This window comes from Lepisma saccharinum, chromosome 5 (genome assembly GCF_977018435.1).
Source record: "Lepisma saccharinum chromosome 5, izLepSacc3.1, whole genome shotgun sequence".
Classification (NCBI taxonomy): domain Eukaryota; kingdom Metazoa; phylum Arthropoda; class Insecta; order Zygentoma; family Lepismatidae; genus Lepisma; species Lepisma saccharinum.
This window is the reverse complement of record NC_139233.1, coordinates 72577747-72600537: the sequence shown is the minus strand read 5'-3', so window position 1 is coordinate 72600537 and position 22791 is coordinate 72577747. Positions and strand designations below refer to the sequence as shown.

At 37.7% G+C, this 22791-nt stretch overlaps 1 protein-coding gene across 8 annotated transcripts in view; it reads right to left on the bottom strand.

The window, feature by feature from the left end:
• Positions 1 to 5092: 5092 nt before the first annotated feature.
• LOC145987877 (uncharacterized) overlaps positions 5093 to 22791 on the bottom strand; it is a 366758-nt gene continuing 349059 nt past the window's right edge. For 7 of the 8 annotated variants that reach the window (XM_083122656.1, XM_083122657.1, XM_083122660.1 and 4 more), the window contains one exon: positions 6476 to 12163. In XM_083122656.1, the coding sequence (XP_082978782.1) occupies positions 10747 to 12163 (1417 nt within the window). In that variant the 3' untranslated portion in view covers positions 6476 to 10746. Of the gene's footprint in view, positions 5714 to 6475; positions 12164 to 22791 lie in introns of those variants that run through there. The other variant, XM_083122663.1, reaches the window with a different exon arrangement.

The window sequence follows — 22791 nt, the reverse complement described above, 5'->3', positions numbered from 1 at the left end:
GTGAGTGATCGTGACATTGGGTTTGTGTGGGAAACATGTTGACCTTCAAACCAAATTAGGAGCACGTGCGACATGTCCTACTCTTCTTCTTCAATCAAAAGAAAAATGCGAGTGAAAGCCATCGTGTCCTTGTGGAAACGTACCGTGACAATGTCCTAACGCAAGATGCGTGTGTGTGTTGGTTTCGACAATTCAAAATTGGTGATTTCGACTTGAAAGACAATGATCGCCCGGCCCACATGAAAAAATTCCAAGATGCCAAATTGCAAGCACTGTTGGAAGAAGACGATACGCAAACACAACAAGAACTGACATAGAAGTTAAATGTTGGTCGCCAAACCATATCTGATCGTCTTCATGCCATGGGAAAGATCCAGAAGGCAGGAAAATGGGTCCGACATCATCTGAACGACAGACAAATGGAAAAGCGAAAAACGGTGTGTGAAGTGTTGCTTTCTCAGCATGAAAGAAAGTCTTTCTAGCATCGGATAGTGACTGTGGATGAAAAATGGATCTACTTCGAGAACCCAAAAAGCAAAAAGTCATGGGTTGACCCAGGACAACCTTCAACATCGACCACAAAACCGAATCGCTTCGGAAGGAAGACAATGCTGTGCATTTGGTGGGATCAGAAGGGTGTGGTGTACCATGAGCTTCTGAAACCAGATGAAACAGTGAATGCTGTTCGCTACCGTCAACAACTCATCAATTTGAACATGCATTGATCGCAAAGCACCCAGATTGGGCGACAAGACACATAAAAGTGATTTTCCAGCATGACAACGCCTCATCACACACAGCAAAAGGCATCAGAGACACCATTTCTGCACTTGGCTGGAAATTCTTGCCCCACCCGCCATATGCACCAGACTTAGCCCTTTCGGACTACCACTTGTTCTCATCGATGTCTCGCTCACTTTCCCAGCAACACTTCAACAATTACGAAGATGTCGAACAATGGCTTCCTGACGATCACCTCAAAATGTGAACGATTTTTCTGGAAGGGCATCCACAATTTGACGGACAGATGGGCACAATGTAACAGTTGGGCTGAAAAGTTCGTAGGCTGACTCATAGATGGTGTTACTAGAATTAAATCCATGTGATTTTTACTTAGTACTAACCTTCAAAAGATACGTGTATAAATTTCACAGCTGCCGGATAATTAGTTCCTGAGATATAGCATTGTGAGTGAAGCAGCTTTTGTTATTGTGAAAAAATGGATAAAAAAGAATTTCGTGTGTTAATAAAGCATTGCTTTTTGGCGAAAAAAAATACTGTTGAAGCCAAGGCTTGGCTTGATAAACATTATTCGGACTCTGCACCAGGAAAATAAACCGTTGAGAAGTGGTTTGCTAAATTTAAACGAGGCGAAATGAGCATCGAAGACGATGCACGCAGTGGGCGCCCCAAAGAGGCTGTTACTGACGAAAACATCAAAAAAGTCCACAAAATAATTTTAAATGATCGTAAAGTGAAGTTGATCGAGATAGCTGAGACTTTAAAAATATCAAAGGAATGTGTTGGACATATTGTGCATGAATATTTGAACATGCGAAAGCTGTGTGCAAAATGGGTGCCGCGCGTGCTCACAATCGATCAAAAGCAACAACGTTTTGATGATTCGGAGCAATGTTTAGCGATGTTCAACCGTAATAAACACGAATTTTTCCGTCGATATATTACAATGGATGAAACATGGCTCCATAACTACAGTCCAGAGTCCAATCGACAGTCACTGCATGTGATGAACCGAATCCAAAGCGTGGAATGACGCAACAGTCGGCTGGCAAGGTTATGGCATCAGTATTCTGGGATGCGCATGGTATTATATTCATCGATTACCTCAAAAAGGGCCAGACCATCAACAGCGATTATTACATAGCGTTGTTGGAGCGTTTAAAGGATGAAATCACGAAAAAACGGCCCCATTTGAAGAAGAAAAAAGTGCTGTTTCATCAAGACAATGCACCATGTCACAAATCAATGAAAACGATGGCAAAATTATATGAATTAGACTACGAATTGCTTCCCCATCCACCATATTCTCCAGATCTGGCCCCCAGTGACTTTTTCCTGTTTGCAGACCTTAAAAGAATGCTCACTGGAAAGAAATTTAGCACTGATGAAGAGGTAATCGCCGAAACTGAGGCCTATTTTGAGGCTAAAGAGAAATCGTACTATAAAAATGGCATCGAAAAATTGTATGACCGCTATAATCGTTGTATCACCCTCGAAGGCAACTATATTGAATAATAAAATAGAATTTTGTCAAAAAAATATTTTTTACTATGTTAGCCTACGAACTTTTCAGCCCAACTGTTATAGCTAGCGATGGCGCATACTTTGAACAAAGCATTTGTTAACTTTCTCCCCAGAAACACTTGCTTTCTTTTGGATCAATTAAGAATTATTAACCGGCACACCTGGTAGAAGTGATAAAAAATTTTCAATATTCACTATTAAGATTCATCCTTTCTAAGCAATTCACCACAAAGCTCATTCAAATGTCTCAAAGAGTTTTCGAGTAAAAGTGTACTGAATGAAGGTCTGTTTTTCCGCTGCCCATGATATGGCCTCTTAAATACAGCTTCTGTGGTCATCTTAACTGACCTTTTGGTAGGGTTTTTTCCATCAAATAAATATTTATTTTCCTAATTGCTAATTTTCAACTTTACCTAAGTAGGTATCGAAAAAATAAAGGGTAAGAAAAACAAAAAAGTCATGAAAATGTCAAGAATTTTGATAGACACCCTAAATCGCCTTGGCTGATTTCGTTCAAATGCAATGCCAGGGACTTGAATGGTGTGAAAATTACAAATAAAAAATAATATAATTTTAAGACAGTTGGAGTAACCAAATCAGATGACTTGTCCCATATTTGTCCTCATGGCCCTAGCCAACTATGCACTACATTTCCAAGTCTTAATGTACAAACTGTAAACTACGCAGTTGTCTGAAATTTAGTGCAAGTTCGTTTCTTAATCTCAATCTGTGAATTGTCAGAAGAAATTGAAGTTTTCACTCCCAACGTAGACCATTTAGAATTATTATTTACACAGAGAGAGCTATAGTTAAGGCAGAAAGCCGATACAGAGGTAAAAAAAAAAGCCACTGAAGAAGAAACAAATGTAAAGGATGAACATCCTGAGACCCGTGAAATAAAAAAATAGTGCCCTGTTTAATTAATAATATGTATTTTCAGTTCGCAAAGAAATAATTCTAAAAATATTCTTGCACTACACACTTTATTTACGTGTCACATCAATCTGTGCTTAATATTGCTACTTCAAAACAATTCTTTGTAAGTCATGTATTACCAAATCTCTGTATTCTGCACTCGATATGCGGAATAATAATGCTCTGTAAACTACTCAATAAACAGAGAATAAATGCGTATTTGGAAATCAAAGGACGATGTTGCATCAATAAGTCTTCCTTGCTGCAGCTGAGAAACAACAGATATTACTGTAGAGGAACGAGAGGTACTTGAGACAAAATTCATAATATTTTATGGATATCTTATGAAACTAGAGTTATTATTTGCACGCAAATAATAAGGAGAAGTGTAACTTAGGAATATAATATTTTTCTCAAACATGGGGTGGGGTGCCAAAATCTATTTTTGGTAGGGATCTGAATATACATATGTCAATTTCACAACTTCCCTAAAAATTTTGATACACAGCAATGCTACACACATACACATTTACACATGCATTACACAGACACATGCATGAATGCATGCGCACACACATGCATGAATGCATACACACACACACACACACAATGCATGTATGTATGTATGTTTGTCTAGACATATACATACAATGCATGCTTTTCATCGACTTGGACCCCCCCCCCCTCCCCCGAAGATAAACTCCAAGTTACGCCTATGTATACAATAGTATTTCAGATTCAAAGTGTTCACTAATAAAGTGGAAAATGTAATGTATTTAAGAATTAAACTTTTAGATTCGTTAATTTCCACTTTATGGCAGAAATAACCTGTATATACCGGGAGTCCCAGAAGTCTCTCCCTCATTACAAACTTTATTTATATCCGCTATATGCAATGTAGAGATGTGAAAGTGGTGCCAAAATGTTGGAAAACTAACCAAGTTTATTTGTTGCAGGTTTCAGTAATGTGGCTGTAGTGTAGCAGTGTCAGTGGCAAGGAACTGGAATTAATGCTCTTGACATCGGGTGGCATTTTTCCATACAATGTTTCTTGAACTTGACAGGATTTGGGAATGAAGATAAATTCCATTTTTTAAATACCAACCTATTGATGGCAGATATTCTAGACGAAAGAATTCTGTACATTTGAAAGTTCCTCGTCACTGTTATTGGTGACCGGGTCTCATGATACCAGAGGACATGCTGAGCTTTTTCCTGATTTGTGAATATTTCCGGTTTTCTGGGCACTGACACTGGTACACTACAGCCACGTTACTCAAACCTGCAACAAATAAACTTGGTTAGTTTTCCAACATTTTGGCACCACTTTCACATCTCTACCTTGCATATAGCGGATATGAATAAAGTTTGTAATCAGGGAAAGACTTTTGGGACACCCTGTACATATATATCTTGTTATTCAAAATAGATACATTTACAGTATTTTGACAATGACATGACATTAAATTGAAATTAATTTTATTTTCTTCCATTGACCCTTGATTAAAAGATACAAAAGATACAAGATACAAAATTAAATAGTATTTAGTTTAGTATATCGTAACAAAAAAGAAGAAACATTGTGTAGTACATTACATCACTACACCAAAGTAAAAATTGAAAAATATACTTCATTACACTACAATAAAAATAAAAACACATTAGCATTGCATCATTGAAATAAGAATGCAATTAAAATACATATTGTTTAGTGCATTGGCCTTGAATCATTAAAATGAGAATACAAATAAAATAGATATTGTTCAGTACATTGGCTTTGCATCAAAATAAGAATAAGATTTATTTTTTTAAAACATTTATTATTATGCTGGAATACATAGTTTAGTTCAACTATCTTGAGGTTTGTTTGTGAAGTGTACACACATTGAGCATGTTTCTAAGTTATATTGTATTGTTCCATGAATTCTGCAAGACTGTAGAGAATGTATCTAAATCTGATTGTAAGTACTTTCTCTTCACCTTGACATACTTATAACTCAGGCTCAACTCTATACACTTTTGACTCGCATGAAATATCAACATATTTCAAAGTAAACTTCAAAGCTTTTAAAAATTCTGTTTTCATTGAAAAAAAACCTGCATACAATTAAACACTGATATGCTTAAGAATTAAAGACATTACAAAGAAATAACTTGACTCAGTGGAGACGCTGATTTTTCACCCTGTTTGGTATAAGATTGCTTAGCACTACCTCTTAAGCAAGTTGAAGAAGTGAAAATCTACATGCCCTGTCAAATATAAATGCTAACCAGTAAAAGGTGTATCGAAGATAAATTCATACAATGAATATTCAAAGCTAAGATCGCATAAGGCAATCAATAGAAATAACTATTGTGATTGAACTTTCTATAATTTATTTTGAACATTAGCTAAAATTGAGCCACAATAACATCATTCATGGATCCGCACCATGATGTGAAGTCTAAGGAATCATTCCTTGGGCTCGAGTCTCCTGGGGGAAGCGTAACAACATTTCCTGATGGGCACAATGCTATTCATTTCTATTCTGTGCTGAAAGAAAATTATGCATGGTGTGTGAATACTTGCCAAAGACTCACAAGAAAGGAAGGAAGGGAGGAGATGTGAAATATTTTCATGTATTTATTTCATTGCAATTATACAAAAAAAGATTTATGACAATTTCTACACCAGTGACTTACATAAATTACAACCAACCATAGTATCTAATAATTTTGTGCTGATTTCCAATTAAATTTTAGATAAGTGAAATTAAATTAAACTAGCAACGTATCTGTGGAAAAAAATATCTTGTTCAATTAATTTCAATTTTTCTCATGACACAGGTTTCATGATGTGAGAGAGATGTAATTGCGTGGAGTGGGGGAAAGCGACTGCAGTTACCAGCCTTCCCAGAAGCATGTACTGCTTTGCTCTGGGCATTCGATTTCCCTTGCTTCTCTGATGCTATGTGCGGACTTGCTCTACAGATAGCTGGGACAAGGTATAGATTGGGAAAGAAAATAATAATACTTTATTTTTTATTTTTCAATACACACTGTTACCCTTCAATAAGAAATTAAATCAATATAAATTTTTCTATTTAACAGTGATTTGTAATAACAATCTTTAATGACTTTCACGATTTTGCTTCATTGGAGATACATCTACACGGATGCAAACAAAAAAACTGGTTTTCTATACTTGTGAATGCTTTCCTTCAATGATTGCATGAATGGTCTAAACCAATGGTTCTCAATCTTTTTCAGTCCGGGACCCACCTTGAAGGATATTGTACACTTCATGGGACCCATAGGTGTGCATCCAGTTTGTAATACTATTTTTCCTAACATAACAAATTACATATATTACATTCTAGAAAAGTAAATATGTAATTTAAAAGACTAATTTACTCAAGTCTGACATCTAACTAAACACACATGTTGAAATTGAAAACATTTCTTTCTCTCACCAAACTAATGTAATGGTTGGGGCTGCCTTTTCTGCATAAGCTGGGGTATGTTGGGTTCAATGGTGGTTAACTTAAGTCGAAAATCTGAATGCGTGTGAAGTCTATTTTTGCACTTGATTTTCACTTGAATCAGAGATGAAAATCCCTTTTCACACAAATATGAGGTGTAGAATGGCTTGACCAACTCTAATGCCTTATCTGCATGGCGGTCGGAAATATCAAGTGACATCTTAATTGATTGACTTGACTTATTTCCTGTTACTCCCCTACGGAGCATAGGGCCTCAACGAAGCATCGCCAACGGACTCTGTTTCCAGCCATCTTCCTTATCTCGTAAAAGGCCTTTCCTGCTTCCCATATTTCTTGCTCTATTGTCCTTCTCAAACTCATTCTTGGCCTTCCTCTCCAACGTTGTCCTTGTGAATTCCAGCTCAATGCTTGTTTCTCTATTTCCGATGGATCTTTTCTCAATGTGTGGCCAATCCACTTCCACTTTCTTCTTTTGATCTGTATTGCCACCGGTTCCTCTTGCGTACGTTTCCATAGATCTTCATTTGAGATAATATCTGGCCAATATATTCCCAGAAGTTTCCTTAGGCATCTGTTTATGAATGTCTCTAGGTCTTTAGTAATTTTCTTTGTTACTTTCCAAGTTTCACATCCATAAAGGACACTACACTGACAAACATGCCCGACCAAGGTTGGGCGAGTTCATACTGAGTGCAGAGGAAAGGAATCGCGTTTGGTCAAATATACGCTGAACAGCCTCTGTATACAGGGTTTTTTCGGGCTGATGATACAACCATTCAGGGATGATGGACAAGGGCACCTGTATCAACTTGAGATAAGGAACCCTGGTCCAGAAATGACTTAGTCAAAAGTTATAAGCAAAAATCGATGTATGAAGATGTAATACTTTTATTACCTGCATAAGTTTCACAAGCTGCTACATTCACAACAGTTGTTCAAAGTGGCATCCCCCAGCTTTGCTGCAGGCATGACATCATCGCACAAAGTTCTGGCGTACCCACTGGAACAACCCCGGGGTCGTTCAAACAATGTCACAGGCAGCAAGAATTCTTGCCAGGAGATCCTCTTCAGACTACTACAGGTGTCTCGTACACAATCATGAGGAGTGGGGACAAGAAACTCCACTACTGCACTGCAGATGGCGTGGTGTGTACATCTCAGACATGGTCAGTCCCGATGTGAAGGTCGGTCGACTGCAGTCTGTGTTTACAAGTTGAAGTGTAACAGTCGAACAGCCGTAGTGAAATGGAGTACACGGTAGCTGACTTTGCAGACATGATTTTCGTGTATGGACAAGCAAATGAAAACAGTAGGGAGGAGGCCAAAAGGTTGTATCGGGCCAAGTACCCACGTAGGAGACATCCGACCCACACCATGTTTCCAAGACTGTTCCAACGGTTAAAGAAAACATGACTTGTGGAACCACAATACCAGGATTGAGGAGGACAACGATACGTACGGACTCCCGAATTGGAAGAAGCAGTGCTTGCACGTGTGGATGAGGAGCCTGCAATCAGCACCCAATCAGTTGCACGTGAAATGGGTGTCGTGCAGAGTACTGTGTGGAAAATAATACGGGAACAGCAGCTACAACCCCTACCATCGTCAGAAAGTACATGCTATGACTCCTGCTGACTTTGGACCTCGCGTCGAGTTCAGCCAATGGTTACTGCAACGCTGTATGGTCGATCCTAACTTTCCTGTCTATGTTCTTTTCTCGGATGAAGCCTGTTTCACGAGAGACAGAGTACTGAATACTCGCAACAGTTATGTATGGGCCGGTGAGAATCCCCATGCTACAGTTGTGACGAGCCATCAACACAGATTTGAAGTAAACCTGTGGGCAGGCATATTTAATTATTATCTAATAGGCCCGTATCTTCTTCCTCCCCACTTCACTGCACCAGTGTACCTTGTGTTTATGCGAGACATACTCCCCACGTTGTTGGAACATATCCCACTTGATCTTCGTCAACGTATGTGGTTCCAACATGATGGAGACCCAACTCACTTTGAACATACTGTACGTGAACATCTGTGTCAGACGTTCCATGAAAGGTGGATAGCAAGAGGTGCTCCTGTTCCGTGGCCAGCTCAGTAACCTGGTCTGACCACTACTTCATTTCTTATTGAGGGGACATGTGAAAAGTCTTGTGTACGAGACACCTGTTGAGACTGAAGAGGATCTCCTGGCAAGAATTCTCGCTGCCTGTGACATTGTTCGAACGACCCCGGGGTTGTTCCAGTGGGTACGCCAGAACTTTGTGTGACGAAGTCATGCCTGCAGCAAAGCTGGGGGATGCCACTTTGAACAACTGTTGTGAATGTAGCAGCTTGTGAAACTTATGCAGGGAATAAAAGTATTACATCTTCATACACCTGATTTTCACTTATAACTTTTGACTAAGTTGTTTCTGGACCAGGGTTCCTTATCTCAAATTGATACATGTGTCCTTCTCCATCATTCCTGAAAGTATGTATCATCAGCCTCAAAACACCCTGTATATACACAGAGCAAGGGTAACTAGCCACACAAAAACACATCCCCTTGACAGTTCTTATCTTGGAAGATTTCTCTAAAGTTGACACTTGACTAATGGGTCTCCATCACTGACAGGTAATGAATTCGTAAGTGAGAAGTTAAGCTACATTTGTATGTGAATGCTCTGTTGCATGAGTACACACAAAAGGACATGTACCATCATGAATTCGTAAATGCAGTCAAACTACATTCTTGTGTGAATGATTTGTTGTACTGACTACACAGAAAAGGTGGAATACAAGTGCCATCATGAATTCGTAAGTGAGAAATTAAGCTACCTTTGTATGTGAATGCTTTGTTGCAGTGAGTACACACAAAAGGACGAATACCATCATGTAGGCGTAAGTGAGCAGTTAAGCTACCTCTGTGTGAGAATACTTTGTTGCAGTGAGTGCACACGAAAGGCCGAATACCATCATGTACGCGTAAGTGACCAGTTAAGTCACCTTTGCATGTGAATGCTTTGTTGCAGTGAGTTCACACAAAAGGACGAATACCATCATGAAATCGTAAATGCTCAGTCAAAAAAGGTTTTTTGTGAATGTTTTGATGCAGATTGCACACAAAAGGACGAAAACCATCATGAATTCATAAATGGGAAGTTAAAACACCTTTTTGTGTGAATGCTTTGTTGCAGTGAGTACACACAAAAGGATGAATACCATCATGAATTCGTCAATAGGATATCAAAATATGTTTTTTCTGCGAATGCTTTGTTGCAGTGAGTGCACACAAAAGGACGAATAAAATCATGAATTCGTAAATGCTCAGTCAAAATAGGTTTTTGTGTGAATGCTTTGTTGCAGTGAGTGCACACGAAAGGATGAATATTAGCATGAATTCGTAAATGCAAATTCAAATCACTTCTTTGTGTGAATACTTTGTGGCAGTAAGTACACACAAAAGGACGAATACCATCATGAATTTGTAAATGCTATCAAAATAGGTTTTTGTGTGAATGCTTTGTTGCAGATTGCACATGAAAGGACGAATACCATCATGAATTCGTAAACTTAAAACACCTTTTTGTGTGAATGCTTTGTTGCAGTGAGTACACACAAAAGGACGAATACCATCATGAATTCGTAAATGCTCAGTCAAAATATGTTTTTGTGTGAAGGCGAGTACACACAAAAGGGAAAATTCCATCAAGAATTTGTAAATGGGAAGTCAAATTACCTTTCTGTGTTGCAGTGAGTACACACAAAAGGACAAGTACCGTCATGAATTCGTAAATGCACAGTCAAACTACATTCTTGTGTTGAATGATTTGTTGCACTGTGTACACAGGAAAGGTTGAGTACAAGTGCCATAATGAATTCGTAAGTGAGAAGTTAAGCTACCTTTGTATGTGAATGCTTTGTTGCAGTGAGTACACACAAAAGGATGAATACCATCATGTAGGCGTAAGTGAGCAGTTAAGCTACCTCTGTGTGAGAATACTTTGTTGCAGTGAGTGCACACAAAAGGCTTAATACCATCATGTATTCGTAAGTGACCAGTTAAGTCACCTTTGCATGTGAATGCATTGTTGCAGTGAGTTCACACAAAAGGACGAACACCATCATGAATTCGTAAATGCTCAGTCAAAATATGTTCTTGTGTGAATGCTTTGTTGCAGTGAGTGCACACAAAAGGATGAATATCAGCATGAATTCGTAAATGGAAAATCAAATCACTTCTTCGTTTGAATGCTTTGTTGCAGTGAGTACACACAAAAGAACGAATACCATCATGAATTCGGAAATGGGAAGTCAAATCACTTCTTCGTTTGAATGCTTTCTTGCAGTGAGTACACACAAAAGGACGAATACCATCATGAATTCGTAAATGGGAAGTCAAATTATGTTTTTGTGTGAATGCTTTGTTGCAGTGAGTGCACACAAAAGGACGAATACCATCATGAATTCGTAAATGCTCAGTCAAAATAGGTTTTTGTGTGAATGCTTTGTTGCAGTGAGAGCAAATGAAAGGACGAATACCTTCATGAATTCGTAGATGGGAAGTCAAAACACCTTTTCGTGTGAATGCTTTGTTGCAGTGAGTACACACAAAAGGACGAATACCATCATGAATTCGTAAATGGGAAGTCAAAATATGTTTTTGTCTGAATGCTTTGTTGCAGCGAGTGCACACAAAAGGACGAATACCATCATGAATTTGTAAATGGGAAGTCAACCTACATTTTTGTTTGAATGCTTTGTTGCAGTGAGTACACACAAAAGGACGAATACCATCATGAATTCGTAAATGGGAAGTCAAATAAATTTTTCGTGTGAATGCTTTGTTGCAGTGAGTACACACAAAAGGACGAATACCATCATGTAGGTGTAAGTGTTCAGTTAAATTACATTTGAGTGGGAATGCTTTGTTGCAGTGAGAACACACAAAAGGCTGAACAGCATCATGAATTTGTAAATGCTTAGTCAAACTACATTTTTGTGTGAATGCTTTGTTGCAGTGAGTACACACAAAAGGACGAATACCATCATGAATTCGTAAATGCTCAGTCAAAGCACATTTTTTTGTGAATGCTTTGTTGCAGTGAGTGCACACAAAAGGACGAATACCATCATGAATTCGTAAATGGGAAGTCAAATCACCTTTTTTTGTGAATGCTTTGTTGCAGTGAGGACACACAAAAGGACGAACACCATCATGAATTCGTAAATGCGAATTCAAATAACATTTTTGTGTGAATGCTTTGCTGCAGTGAGTACACACAAAAGGACGAACACCATCATGAATTCGTAAATGGAAAATCAAACTACATTTTCGTGTGAATGCTTTCTTGCAGTGAGTACACACAAAAGGACGAATACCATCGTGAATTTGTAAATGAGAAACCAAACTACCTTTCCTTGTGAATGCTTTGTTGCAGTGAGTACACGTGAAATGCTGTCTACCATCATGACTTGATAAGTGAGAAATCAATAGACCTTTCTTTCCCGAAGTCTTCCTGCAATTAGAGAAAACAAGACTCTCATCACTGTTATTTCTCAAATGAATATCCAAATGCCCCTTCCTTTTGCATGCTCTGCTACATCGATTACATTGGGGATCGAACACTTCATTGCATGGTTTATTTTTGAAAGGATCAATATCCTCATGAATTCTGAAATGTTGGATCAAGAGAGATTTTTGGGGGAAGGATTTATTTCAACCGTTATATTCAAATAAACAAATATCTTCATGGTTTCCAAAATTGCTGTTCGAATGTTTTATCTCCATGATGACTGATGCTGAATCATCATTGATTTTTTTCAAATGTGTAGAATTTACTATACTTTCCTTTGAATCCATTACTTTCTGTTCAATTACTTCCACAGCTCCTGGATAGGCATCTATGTCTTCCCCTAGACTCCTCAAATCACCAAGATCCTTCCCCCAAAAATCTCTCTTGATCCATCATTTCAGAATTCATGAGGATATTGATCCTTTCAAAAATAAACCATTCAATGAAGTGTTCAATCCCCAATGCAATCAATGTAGCAGAGCATGGTAAACTCCTTCTTGTCAAAATTGCTGGAATGTGAAAAATAAATTAGCAATTTTCTTAATACTACTGACTTTATAATGTACACTGAATTACATTTTTAAGAATTGTCTCACATTAAAATTAAAGCTTAGTCCGAATATTTATGTGTATAAAATAAAGGGGAAAAATTATATGTGGAATGCAAGAAATAGTTAGTGCCAAAAATTATTTCGTTGTGCCAACAAAAATCGTAAGGTGTGTTGTGTTATTATCAAAATATTTATTTGCAAAAAGAAATATAAAAGTAATGTCATGCGAAATGATCATGAAATATACATTTTCCCACAAAACATGATAGGAAAATGCACCTCACACCTTTCAAAAACATGAAATATGACCATTAAGTAGCGTATTTTTTCCCATTTTGTGTTTCCGTCAAAAATGAAGTATGCATGCTTCTCATAATATATGAATTGGTTCTAATGTCTGTATTAATGCAATTTACGAAGGACAATTGAAGGCGAAAAAATGATTTTACCTTAAATTCTTGCAATCGATTGAATACCATTCAACTTCTGCTGAGTATTGCATTAACAATAAAAAACTGTGCAGAAGAAGAATTCCTCAAAGCAAGCCTCGTGTTAAATTTTGCATTGTTCCATTAATTGATTGGATTGATTTGTTGTTTTAAGTCCACTTTATGCACAGTAAGGCTAATCGGGACTGGACCTACAGTTTAAAGTGGAATCCGAACCACTATGTGCCTCCACCGGGAATCGAACCCGGGACCCCTTGATTACAAGGCGACGACGCTACCATTGCGCCATCGGGAGGCCCTACATTGTTCCATTAACTTTGTAATTATCAATAGTCTATATTCAGCTCACTAACAATAAAAAAATACTGTAAATAAAAGTGGAGGGAGATAGTGGAATATGAACCCATGCCCTTTCATTCTTGGCGAAAAACAAGATATAAGGATACCAGCATCTTACTAATTGCTCCGTAATGTCGCACAGGCCAGAAACCTTTAAAAACGTCACTGTTTGTGAGAACATCCAGCTGCATATCTTCCGAACACTATTCAATATGGATTGTAGAAAAAATGAATTATTGACAGTTGTTCAATATTTTGCAGGTTACTGCAAATCAAATGGAACCTAAACTTCAAAGAAATATAACTCTTTCTGGTCAAATTGACAGTGATTTTCTTCAGGGGAAGCAGAACCCAATTCAGGGTTTCAAGCATCACATATATTTTTCAATTTCAAATCTAGTAGGCAAAATAGTAAAAATTCTACAATAACCGGTTCATCCAATGTTCAATAAATTTAAATGAAACGTTGCTATCTCCCTTTGGGGGTGCAAATCCCTACCACAGCTATATATCTCTAGGGTAATGGGTTATTTTTATAATTGTGAATCAAAACAAGCAAAGATCTTCCAAAGGAGATTAAAGGTCATAATATATTATGGTAACTTTCTTTACAATACATGTCAATATCATTTTTGTTTCGGACACAGGAATATCTATAGCTTTCTTATTCAATCTAAGTATTCTTGATATTCTCTACATATTCATTTCTCTATGGCATTAGTCTTTTTTTCACTATTATAAGTAGTTCACTTCTATAATTCTGACTTCCTTCTCTGGTTGGGACGGACTTCTTTCCTTCCCTGGTTGGGATGGACTTCCTTCCTTCTCTGGTTGGGACGGATTTCCTCCTTCTCTGGTTGAAAGGGACTTCCTTCAATGGCCCATACTGCCTTCCTTCTTTGGCTTGGTTGTGAGGCACACACAAGGATATTTTGGATAACTTATTCTTCTGCCGCAACATAGATCCAAAGGTTTCAATATATATTGCCTTCTTTCCTTGGCCCTTTCTAATTTAATATCTTGCGCAATTTCTAATGGGTCTTTTGAGGAAATAGGAGTTGTTAGTTCCATTTTCGATTCTTCTCCTCGTTATACAGTCCTTAACCACTTTGCTCTTTCCCCTCTGACTTTTGGCATTTAGCTAAACTAAAACTTCCCCGCCCTTGGGGCCACGTCTTGAACGCACTGCCAACTACACCTTTTAACAACAATAGTGTGTGAACTCAGTGCCATGACTGGAACGTGCTAGCAGAGTTGGTGCAGCGATTGTGATGTGCAACCTAAAGTGCTTTGGTGCTGCAATTGGAACGCATATCAAAACTTCCACTCTGGGTTTGTATATGCCGTAAGGAAAGACACAAATTTCTCGTGTTTCACCTTCTTACAATTTAATATACTTTAACTTGAAGAAACTTTTAACTTCAATGGTAATATTCACATATATCTCTATCATTCCATTCATTCCTTTCTTTTTCATGTTAACAATCAATATTAGCTATCAGGTTCTTCTAGCTTCACACTTTTATAAACAATATATTTAATTTTATATGTTCTGCCTAGTGCTGTGATCTATGTTTAATGTACATAACTATTTACATGTATTAGGCCTATTGGGTATATAAGAACATCACATCAACATAACACTGTATTAGTCCAAACTGCATTAAGGTTAACAGATCTCTACTGTCAGCCTTATCTCTAAAGGCACTCTTTGACTTGATTAAAATACTTAAGAGCGCGCTATGTTGTGTTGGAATTAAGATGGCGGAATTTCATATGCCAGCTGTTGTGTTGAAAGGTTATCCCAAACCGATTTCAACACATAATTTGCATACCATCGCAAAATGTGCACAAGTTCGATTTACTTCTAAAGTAAAAATATTTTTCCTATTTCGTATTTCATATTATAAATTCATGCTGAAGTTAAATTTCATGCAAATCGTATGTTAAGTTAAATGAGAAATCTGTAACAATGTACTTTATAAATTGATTGATTGATTGAATTGGTTTATTTGACATCGCTTTTGTGCCACTTTTGGCTAATTTGCGAAGATGGGGATGAGTGATGATATGATGAAATTAACTGATGGATGGACACTCACAAACATCCATGCCAAGGCCGGGATTCGAAGCTGGGACCTTACGCAGGCCGGCTGTACTTTTTAAAGTTTTGTCAATAATGGCATCATGAATACATATATATTATTCAAATTTATTAATTTTGCCTGCAGGTCAAAACTATATGCTCATATTACATGAAAACATACCTCGATTTCCTTTGAAAAAAGAACACATTAGGCTACCACCTTCAATGCACTTAACCACAAACACAAAATATCACACGACTCTTTTAAAAAATATAACCTCCACATGTATACTTATTCACCAAACTATTCATTGTCATTGTCCACATTGGGGTGTAAGGGGTGCTCCTTCCACACAGTGCACCCAATAGTCAACCTCACTTCCACATAGTACACCCTTGACTGCAGACTAACGAGGCTCTGGCGACTGGCCCCATGGCCAGTATAATTTTGTTTGTGTTGTCCTGTGTTTTGTCCTTATTTGTGCTGAGTGCTCCTTTACAGTCTCAGCTTTTAACGAAAGTCAGAAGATTTTAATATTTTATGCTTTTAGTTCTGCAACGTTAGAGTTGTTATGTGTAAGGATAAGGGGCTGGACCCCGTATAATGTGACGGGTGCAAAATAGCCTTAGTGCTGACACACCCAAAATTTTAAATTCAAATCAAAATCAATCATTGTCCACACTGATTTCCAGTGCATCATATGTATGCCTCTTTATAACTTCCATTCCATGATTGATTGATTGATTTAGTTTATTTTACTTCGCGTTTTGTGCCTCTTGGCTAATTTGCGAAGATGGGGATGAGTGATGAAATGATGAAATTGATGAATGGACATTCACAAACAACCAAGCCTGACCGGGATTCGAACCCGGGACCCTTGCCGTCGCAGCGCGATGTGCTAACCACTCGGCCACAGGGTTGGGCAACTTCCATTCCAATTACATGCTTACTTTTTTTTAACTGAAAATATTGATTTAAATAAAATGAAGCAACTGATATAGAAACAGACAATGCATGTATTGTACTCTCATTTAATGTAAAAGCAATCAGTGACATTAGACAATATAGCCCACAATCTTTAAAAGTAGTAGGGAATTACTCTTACTAACTTTTAAAATCATAATTCACCTAATTCAATTAACATAACAGAAAAGAAAAGAACATTCATTTTGCAGTGGAGAAAATGCTCAACACAAACTTTCATCATTCCACATTCTGAATCACAGTGGGTGTATCCACGAACGGCAAGTGACAACAGTAGAAACCTAAAATAAATGCTGAAAGCACCAAACTTGACCTCCCTAACCTACTCAAGTATGCACTTAATAGAAGAAAGAGAGAAAAATTGCCTAACCTATTTATTTAGTCATAGTTACACCACATACTATATACTATTTAGTTATACTTAAGTACTGTACAATAATATATGTTATTGAATATAATGTGAGTTTTAATAACAAAAAGAACAATTAGTATGCAGCCTACTGATTAATAACTGTGAGAATGGAAATTCAATCATATTCGGAACAAACTGGAAGAGCACAGTCAAAAAAAAGGTAAAGTGATCCCCTGTGCATAGCACCACGCCATGAAGGCGTATAGGGGGTGTGGGGGTAATTCCACACACTTTCTTGATCCGGTCATGAGTGGGGGTGATGTGATCACCATCACGCCCCTGACTGCCTTTACCACCCAGGGTTTCCCCCAGGTAGCCATGTTATTCGACGCTGGGTGGGCGCTGGGGCCGCTTCCATCGTTAGAAAAGTTCCCGGATTTGAACCGGTCGGGGATCAAACCCGGGACCTTTAGCATGGTAGTCAGAAGCGTTACCGACTGAGCCACCGCGGAAAGAAAAAAAATATTAATAAACCATTCCATGTACATTTTCTGAATGACTATCATCTAATCACAAAATGAATAATCAAACATAATGTAAAGTGCCATAGTATACATGTATGTATCATTAAGAAAAAGGTTCAGGTACAGTAGACTCGCAATTAACCGAGTCCCGATAAACTGAGGCTCCGGGTTAACCGAGGGAGTGGTTGGAAAACATCACACTTCATAACGCAACTCCTATTTGTTTACTAGTAAGTTGGAGTCAAGTCACCGTCTGCGCTGCACGTGTTCGTTACATTGTCGGTGTATCCGATTGTTACGGTGGTGTTTAAAATCTGTGTATAGGCCTATTCTAAGCCAGTAATGTAGTATGAGTGGTAAACGGAAAAGGTGTGTCCAAAAAACTATGAAAGACTTTTTGAAAAAGTAATCTTCTCATTTATGTAATAAAGTACTAAATAATTACTATACAGTTTTAAGTGTTGTTTCGTCATTTACGACCTATTAGCACATTACTCCATATTATCAGAGTTTTCCCGTATCCGAGATAGTCTTGGTCCCAATGAGCTTGGATAATTGTGAGTCTACTGTATGCAATTTCGTGCATGCACATTGAAGTGTACATATTTGCTTACAAAACACACTACCAACCAATTGGAAATTATTCCTTGTCCACACACATACTTGATTGAAATTAAAATTGAAATTTTGGGTGCATTAGCTCTTACACTATTTTGCACCCGTCACATTATACGGGGTCCAGCCCTATACTATAACAAATAACAGTACTGTTTTGTTGCATAACCAAAAACTTAAAATATTCTGACAAAGGGTAAAAGGTGAGGCTGTAAAGGGGCACACATAAGGACAAAAAACACGACAACACAAAGATTTATACTGACCATAGAGCCAGTTGCCAGAGCCTCGTTAGTCTGCAAAAAAAAGCAGTCCAGGTTGTACTATGTTGAAGTGAGGTCACCCTTTATGCACATACTGTCTAACAGGATACTTGTCCTTTTTTTGACCAGTTATGATAATCAAATACAAGATAAAATATAACATAAAATATCATGTTGCATTTATTAAAATGTATGTCTTAAAAACACATATTTGTTTGCTCAAAATACACAACCATTCAGAAATTGTCCATTGTACACATGAAAGGTAAGGATACTGGTAAACATTATACGATCCTTCTGTTCTACCAGCTATTAATTGGAAATAGCAGGTTACTTCTTTGTTTGCAATGTCACATTTGTTAATCAACGGTTCTATGTACAAGGTACATTGGGAATTCCCACCATTTCAGAAGAAAAGGAACAATGAAATGAAATGTAAAGTACCATAGTATGCCCACATGTTTCATTAAAAAAAAAAAAAACTCGAGGCTGTGTGTGTGTGTGTGTGTGTGTGTGTGATGGTGTGTGTGTGTGTGTGTGTGTGTGTGTGTGTGTATATATATATATATATATATATATATATATATATATATATATATATTCAGATATATATTCAGATATGTAGTTTTTCATTGCCATGGTACAGCAAGTTAAGTTGTGCATGGTGTACATTTCTTGTAATGTTCTCTTTTGTTGAGGGAATTTATTATAGCTAACACAAGTTCATTTCCACCTTTATTTGGAATGCCATTTCAATATAACTTATTTTGCAAGATTCGGAAGCACTATCCTACTCAACCATAGTTCTTATTTATATAGCTGTTGTATCACAATCGGCATGCACTTCAATCTAACTTACGAAATTACAAAGTAACTGTTAATACATAACATTTTTAATATGTTAATGTAAATACCATTCATTTAATAAACATATATTTATATTTTAGACATTGCTTTATTTATTGTTCCTGGGATTTCGTACAAAGTGCAAACCAGCAAAAAATGTTTTGCAAGGAAGTCTCGGAAGAACGTGATTTGTATTTCATGATAAAGATGTATGCCTAAATGTCATGTGAATGCATCGTGATCCTGTAGAAGTGATTCAATCACACATAATTGCTCTATTAAATAGTGATCACTACAGTTCATTAGCGAAATCAGTATTTTTTAAGTCTTTTGTGTACGTTGCACCATGCATGGGGTTTAATTGGATTTTTCATTGTACGAAGGCGGTGCAGTTTAAAGTTGTGTTCAACTCTCCTGGTAACGGGTGTATTTGTGGACCACTTCTAGGGATGCTAGGAATGCCAGGTATCTCTTGGAAGTCTCACGATTGGTTCATTTTTCTAGAGATAAGAAGCTTATTTGTTGTTTCAAGTAACCCACAGGAAGATTATCGTGAAAGGATATGTGCTATGCTGGTTATATAACAGCGAGAAGTCTTAATCATATTTTGAAATTGGAAATTATCGGAAAATCATTCTTTGATGTTGTGGTCATACTGTTTGTGAAATTAAGGTACATATGATAGAAATATCATTCATTCTAATTGTTTTTTAATGGTAAAAGTCAGGCATCGAGCAAACATGCTTACACTAAATTTCAGAAAGAAAACTAACGAATGCATAGACAAAGTGATTGTATAAAACCTGCTTCAAATGTCATGATTGGTGTTCTTTTTTAAGTCAGCTGGCCAGGATTATATATTAGTGTTGTTTGGTCGATGATCTTAATTTAAAAGTCTAGTTTTCAGGATAATTAAATAATATTTCACCTATAAATAGCAACTTTTTATATGCTTCATGCCATCATTTATTAGTGTGTGTTCTTTTTTTATATTTTGTTTCATTCAGCCCTTATTTTCAGGCACAACTGATAATTCTTTTAATAAAGAAATGAATTTATCCTTAAGCCTACATAGAGAGCAAGAATAACGTACTTTGTACTTTTCGCGATAATTCATGTTCTCAATTTTGTAACAATCCGTAATTTTTAGTTTCCTTAATTCAATCAATCAATAGATAATTTCTTAAGAACAACACGCATGCCTATAGCTGGCAACAATGCTCGAGCTGCTTTCTCTGTCATCAATTTGCTTGTATTATGCGAGTAGCTGTTGCTGCTACAAGTTTCTAGGACCTTCTAGAACTGTTTACCATCACATAATTTGCTAGGTGTCCTCACAACATTGAGGATTGGTGCCGAAAAAATAGATTAATGTGCACTGAGTGGAATTTGAACCCAGGACCACCAGCTTAATACGTAACATGTGACTAAGGCAATGCACCTATGCTCCACACAAACATATTATGTAAGGGTATGAAATCAAAATGCAATATATACTGATTTTGGAATTCTAATTTATTAAAATTGTAGTTCTATACAGACCCCATATGTTACCTGTCTTTTTTCTACTGTTGCGACAAAACATAACGTAATTTGTACTGACCGTGATCTTGTTCAATTTTCCGGTCTCGTAACCTTCACAATAATAAATTGTTTTATCCTGTTTCCTGTTTTATTCTTCTCCCTCATGCAACATTCGCTTTACACTTTGAAAAGCGAATGTTGCATGCATGCTTAGTGTTTGACTTCTTTACTTCTAGTTCGACATGAGATACAAACAATTTTAATTTTTGAAGTACAGTTAATGTTTTTGATTAATTTTACTGTCCAAAAATGGACAAATTAACTAATATAACAAATTATGACAAATTTGATGCTACCAACGGGTGCCAAGGGGACACAGTGTGAATTGCCATGGTAGGGGGATGATGTCGCCAGTGCCATCTAGGAGCAAACAAATGTACTCGCAGAGTGTGGGGTACTCGGACGTCAAACTTTTTCAATACTCAAAGATTTTAACCTTTAGTATGCCACGCAGTCTGACGAAAGTAAGCCCAGTGTCGCCGAGGCTTTGAGTGCGAAATTTGAATTCGTATACATAATGGAGAAAAATCGTAATAACTCTGGCACTATGGGACCAATCTACTTCGGATAACTTTTGTTTTGCAGGTAATACATTGGTGCCTGCAACCATGTAAAATTTGGATGCCCCAACCACGGGGGGGTTATGGGCGGGGGCTGCATCCTCCGAAATTTCAATGAAAAAAACATAAAATGTGGAGTTTGCCCCCTCTTCTCCAGCTACTTTGGGGAAAAACTGGAACTTTTGCTTTTTTTTTTTTTTCAAAGAATGGACCTTTCGCAACAGAATGAAACTTGATTCATGTTCGTGGGTGAAGAATCAGGAGTCAAATCTGAGGTCTTGGGTCCGGGCCGACCAGTAAAAGGTAAAGGAGTTGGACCCTGAACATGAGAGGTGTGCGGGCCCCAGGTTGACGAACTTGATGACGTCGACGATGATGCTGTTGGGAGAGGAGAGTCATTTTCATCTGAAGAAGAATCAGATATCCCCCCCACATCAACATCATCATCAAAGTCATCATCTTGATCAACATCTGATCCCATGCTCTCACATTCATTGTCCATATCATATAAAAGCTCATCGATCTCCCTAACGCATAATTGTTTCCTTCCGGACATATTTCCACAAAGAGCCGAGTCAACAGGGAACAAATGGATTCACAGTAGCTACACAAGATGCAAGTGCGAACGAAAAAAATCAGAAGCACATATCACAAAAAAATTACCCAACACAAGTTCAACACAGCTCAGGGGGCACACAATCGGAAAGCACAAAACACGGTCTTTCACAGCCACTGCTCTGAACGTCTATGGCGAGGCCTTTCCTAAACAGAGGGGGGGAGGGAGCCTTTGCAATCCTTTGTTTTGTCTATACTTCTGGATAGACTCATGATTCTGGCTTCTGACCTCGGGCTGTCGTCAGGCTTCATTGCATTTCTAACATAGAGGTGACAGAAAGCTGACACCGCTAAACCTCTTCCAATCCAGCCTCTCCTTGACCCCCCCCCCCCCTGCTACTACTTTCGGCTGGATCACCAGGTCTAAACACAAAGAAGAATGTGTGCCTTATCAGTACTAAATCACAGCGTTGGAAGCTTGGAGGAAAACAACATCGTAAATACCAAGCATTCATTGTGTCAAGTGTGAGCCCAAACACGTGACATATTCCGAGAAAGGAGGGGGGAGGGGATTTGGAATTTTCGTAAACACATGTTCCCGAACCAAACTGTCAGTGTTTCAACCTCCATATACACATATAAGTGTGGCAAACCCTCGATAATTGTATCTAAAGCTGTTTGTTCCATATATGCAACCGCGGCTGACAGGGACATATTTTTTTGTTCCACATATGGAACGGCGGGGGACTAAAGGTTAAACGTCTTCGGGTAGCAATACGTTTATCTGAAGACATATGATAGAGCGCTCCTGAGTTGACATAGCCAATTGCTAGACGTTGCATATTGTTAAAATATCTTCTAC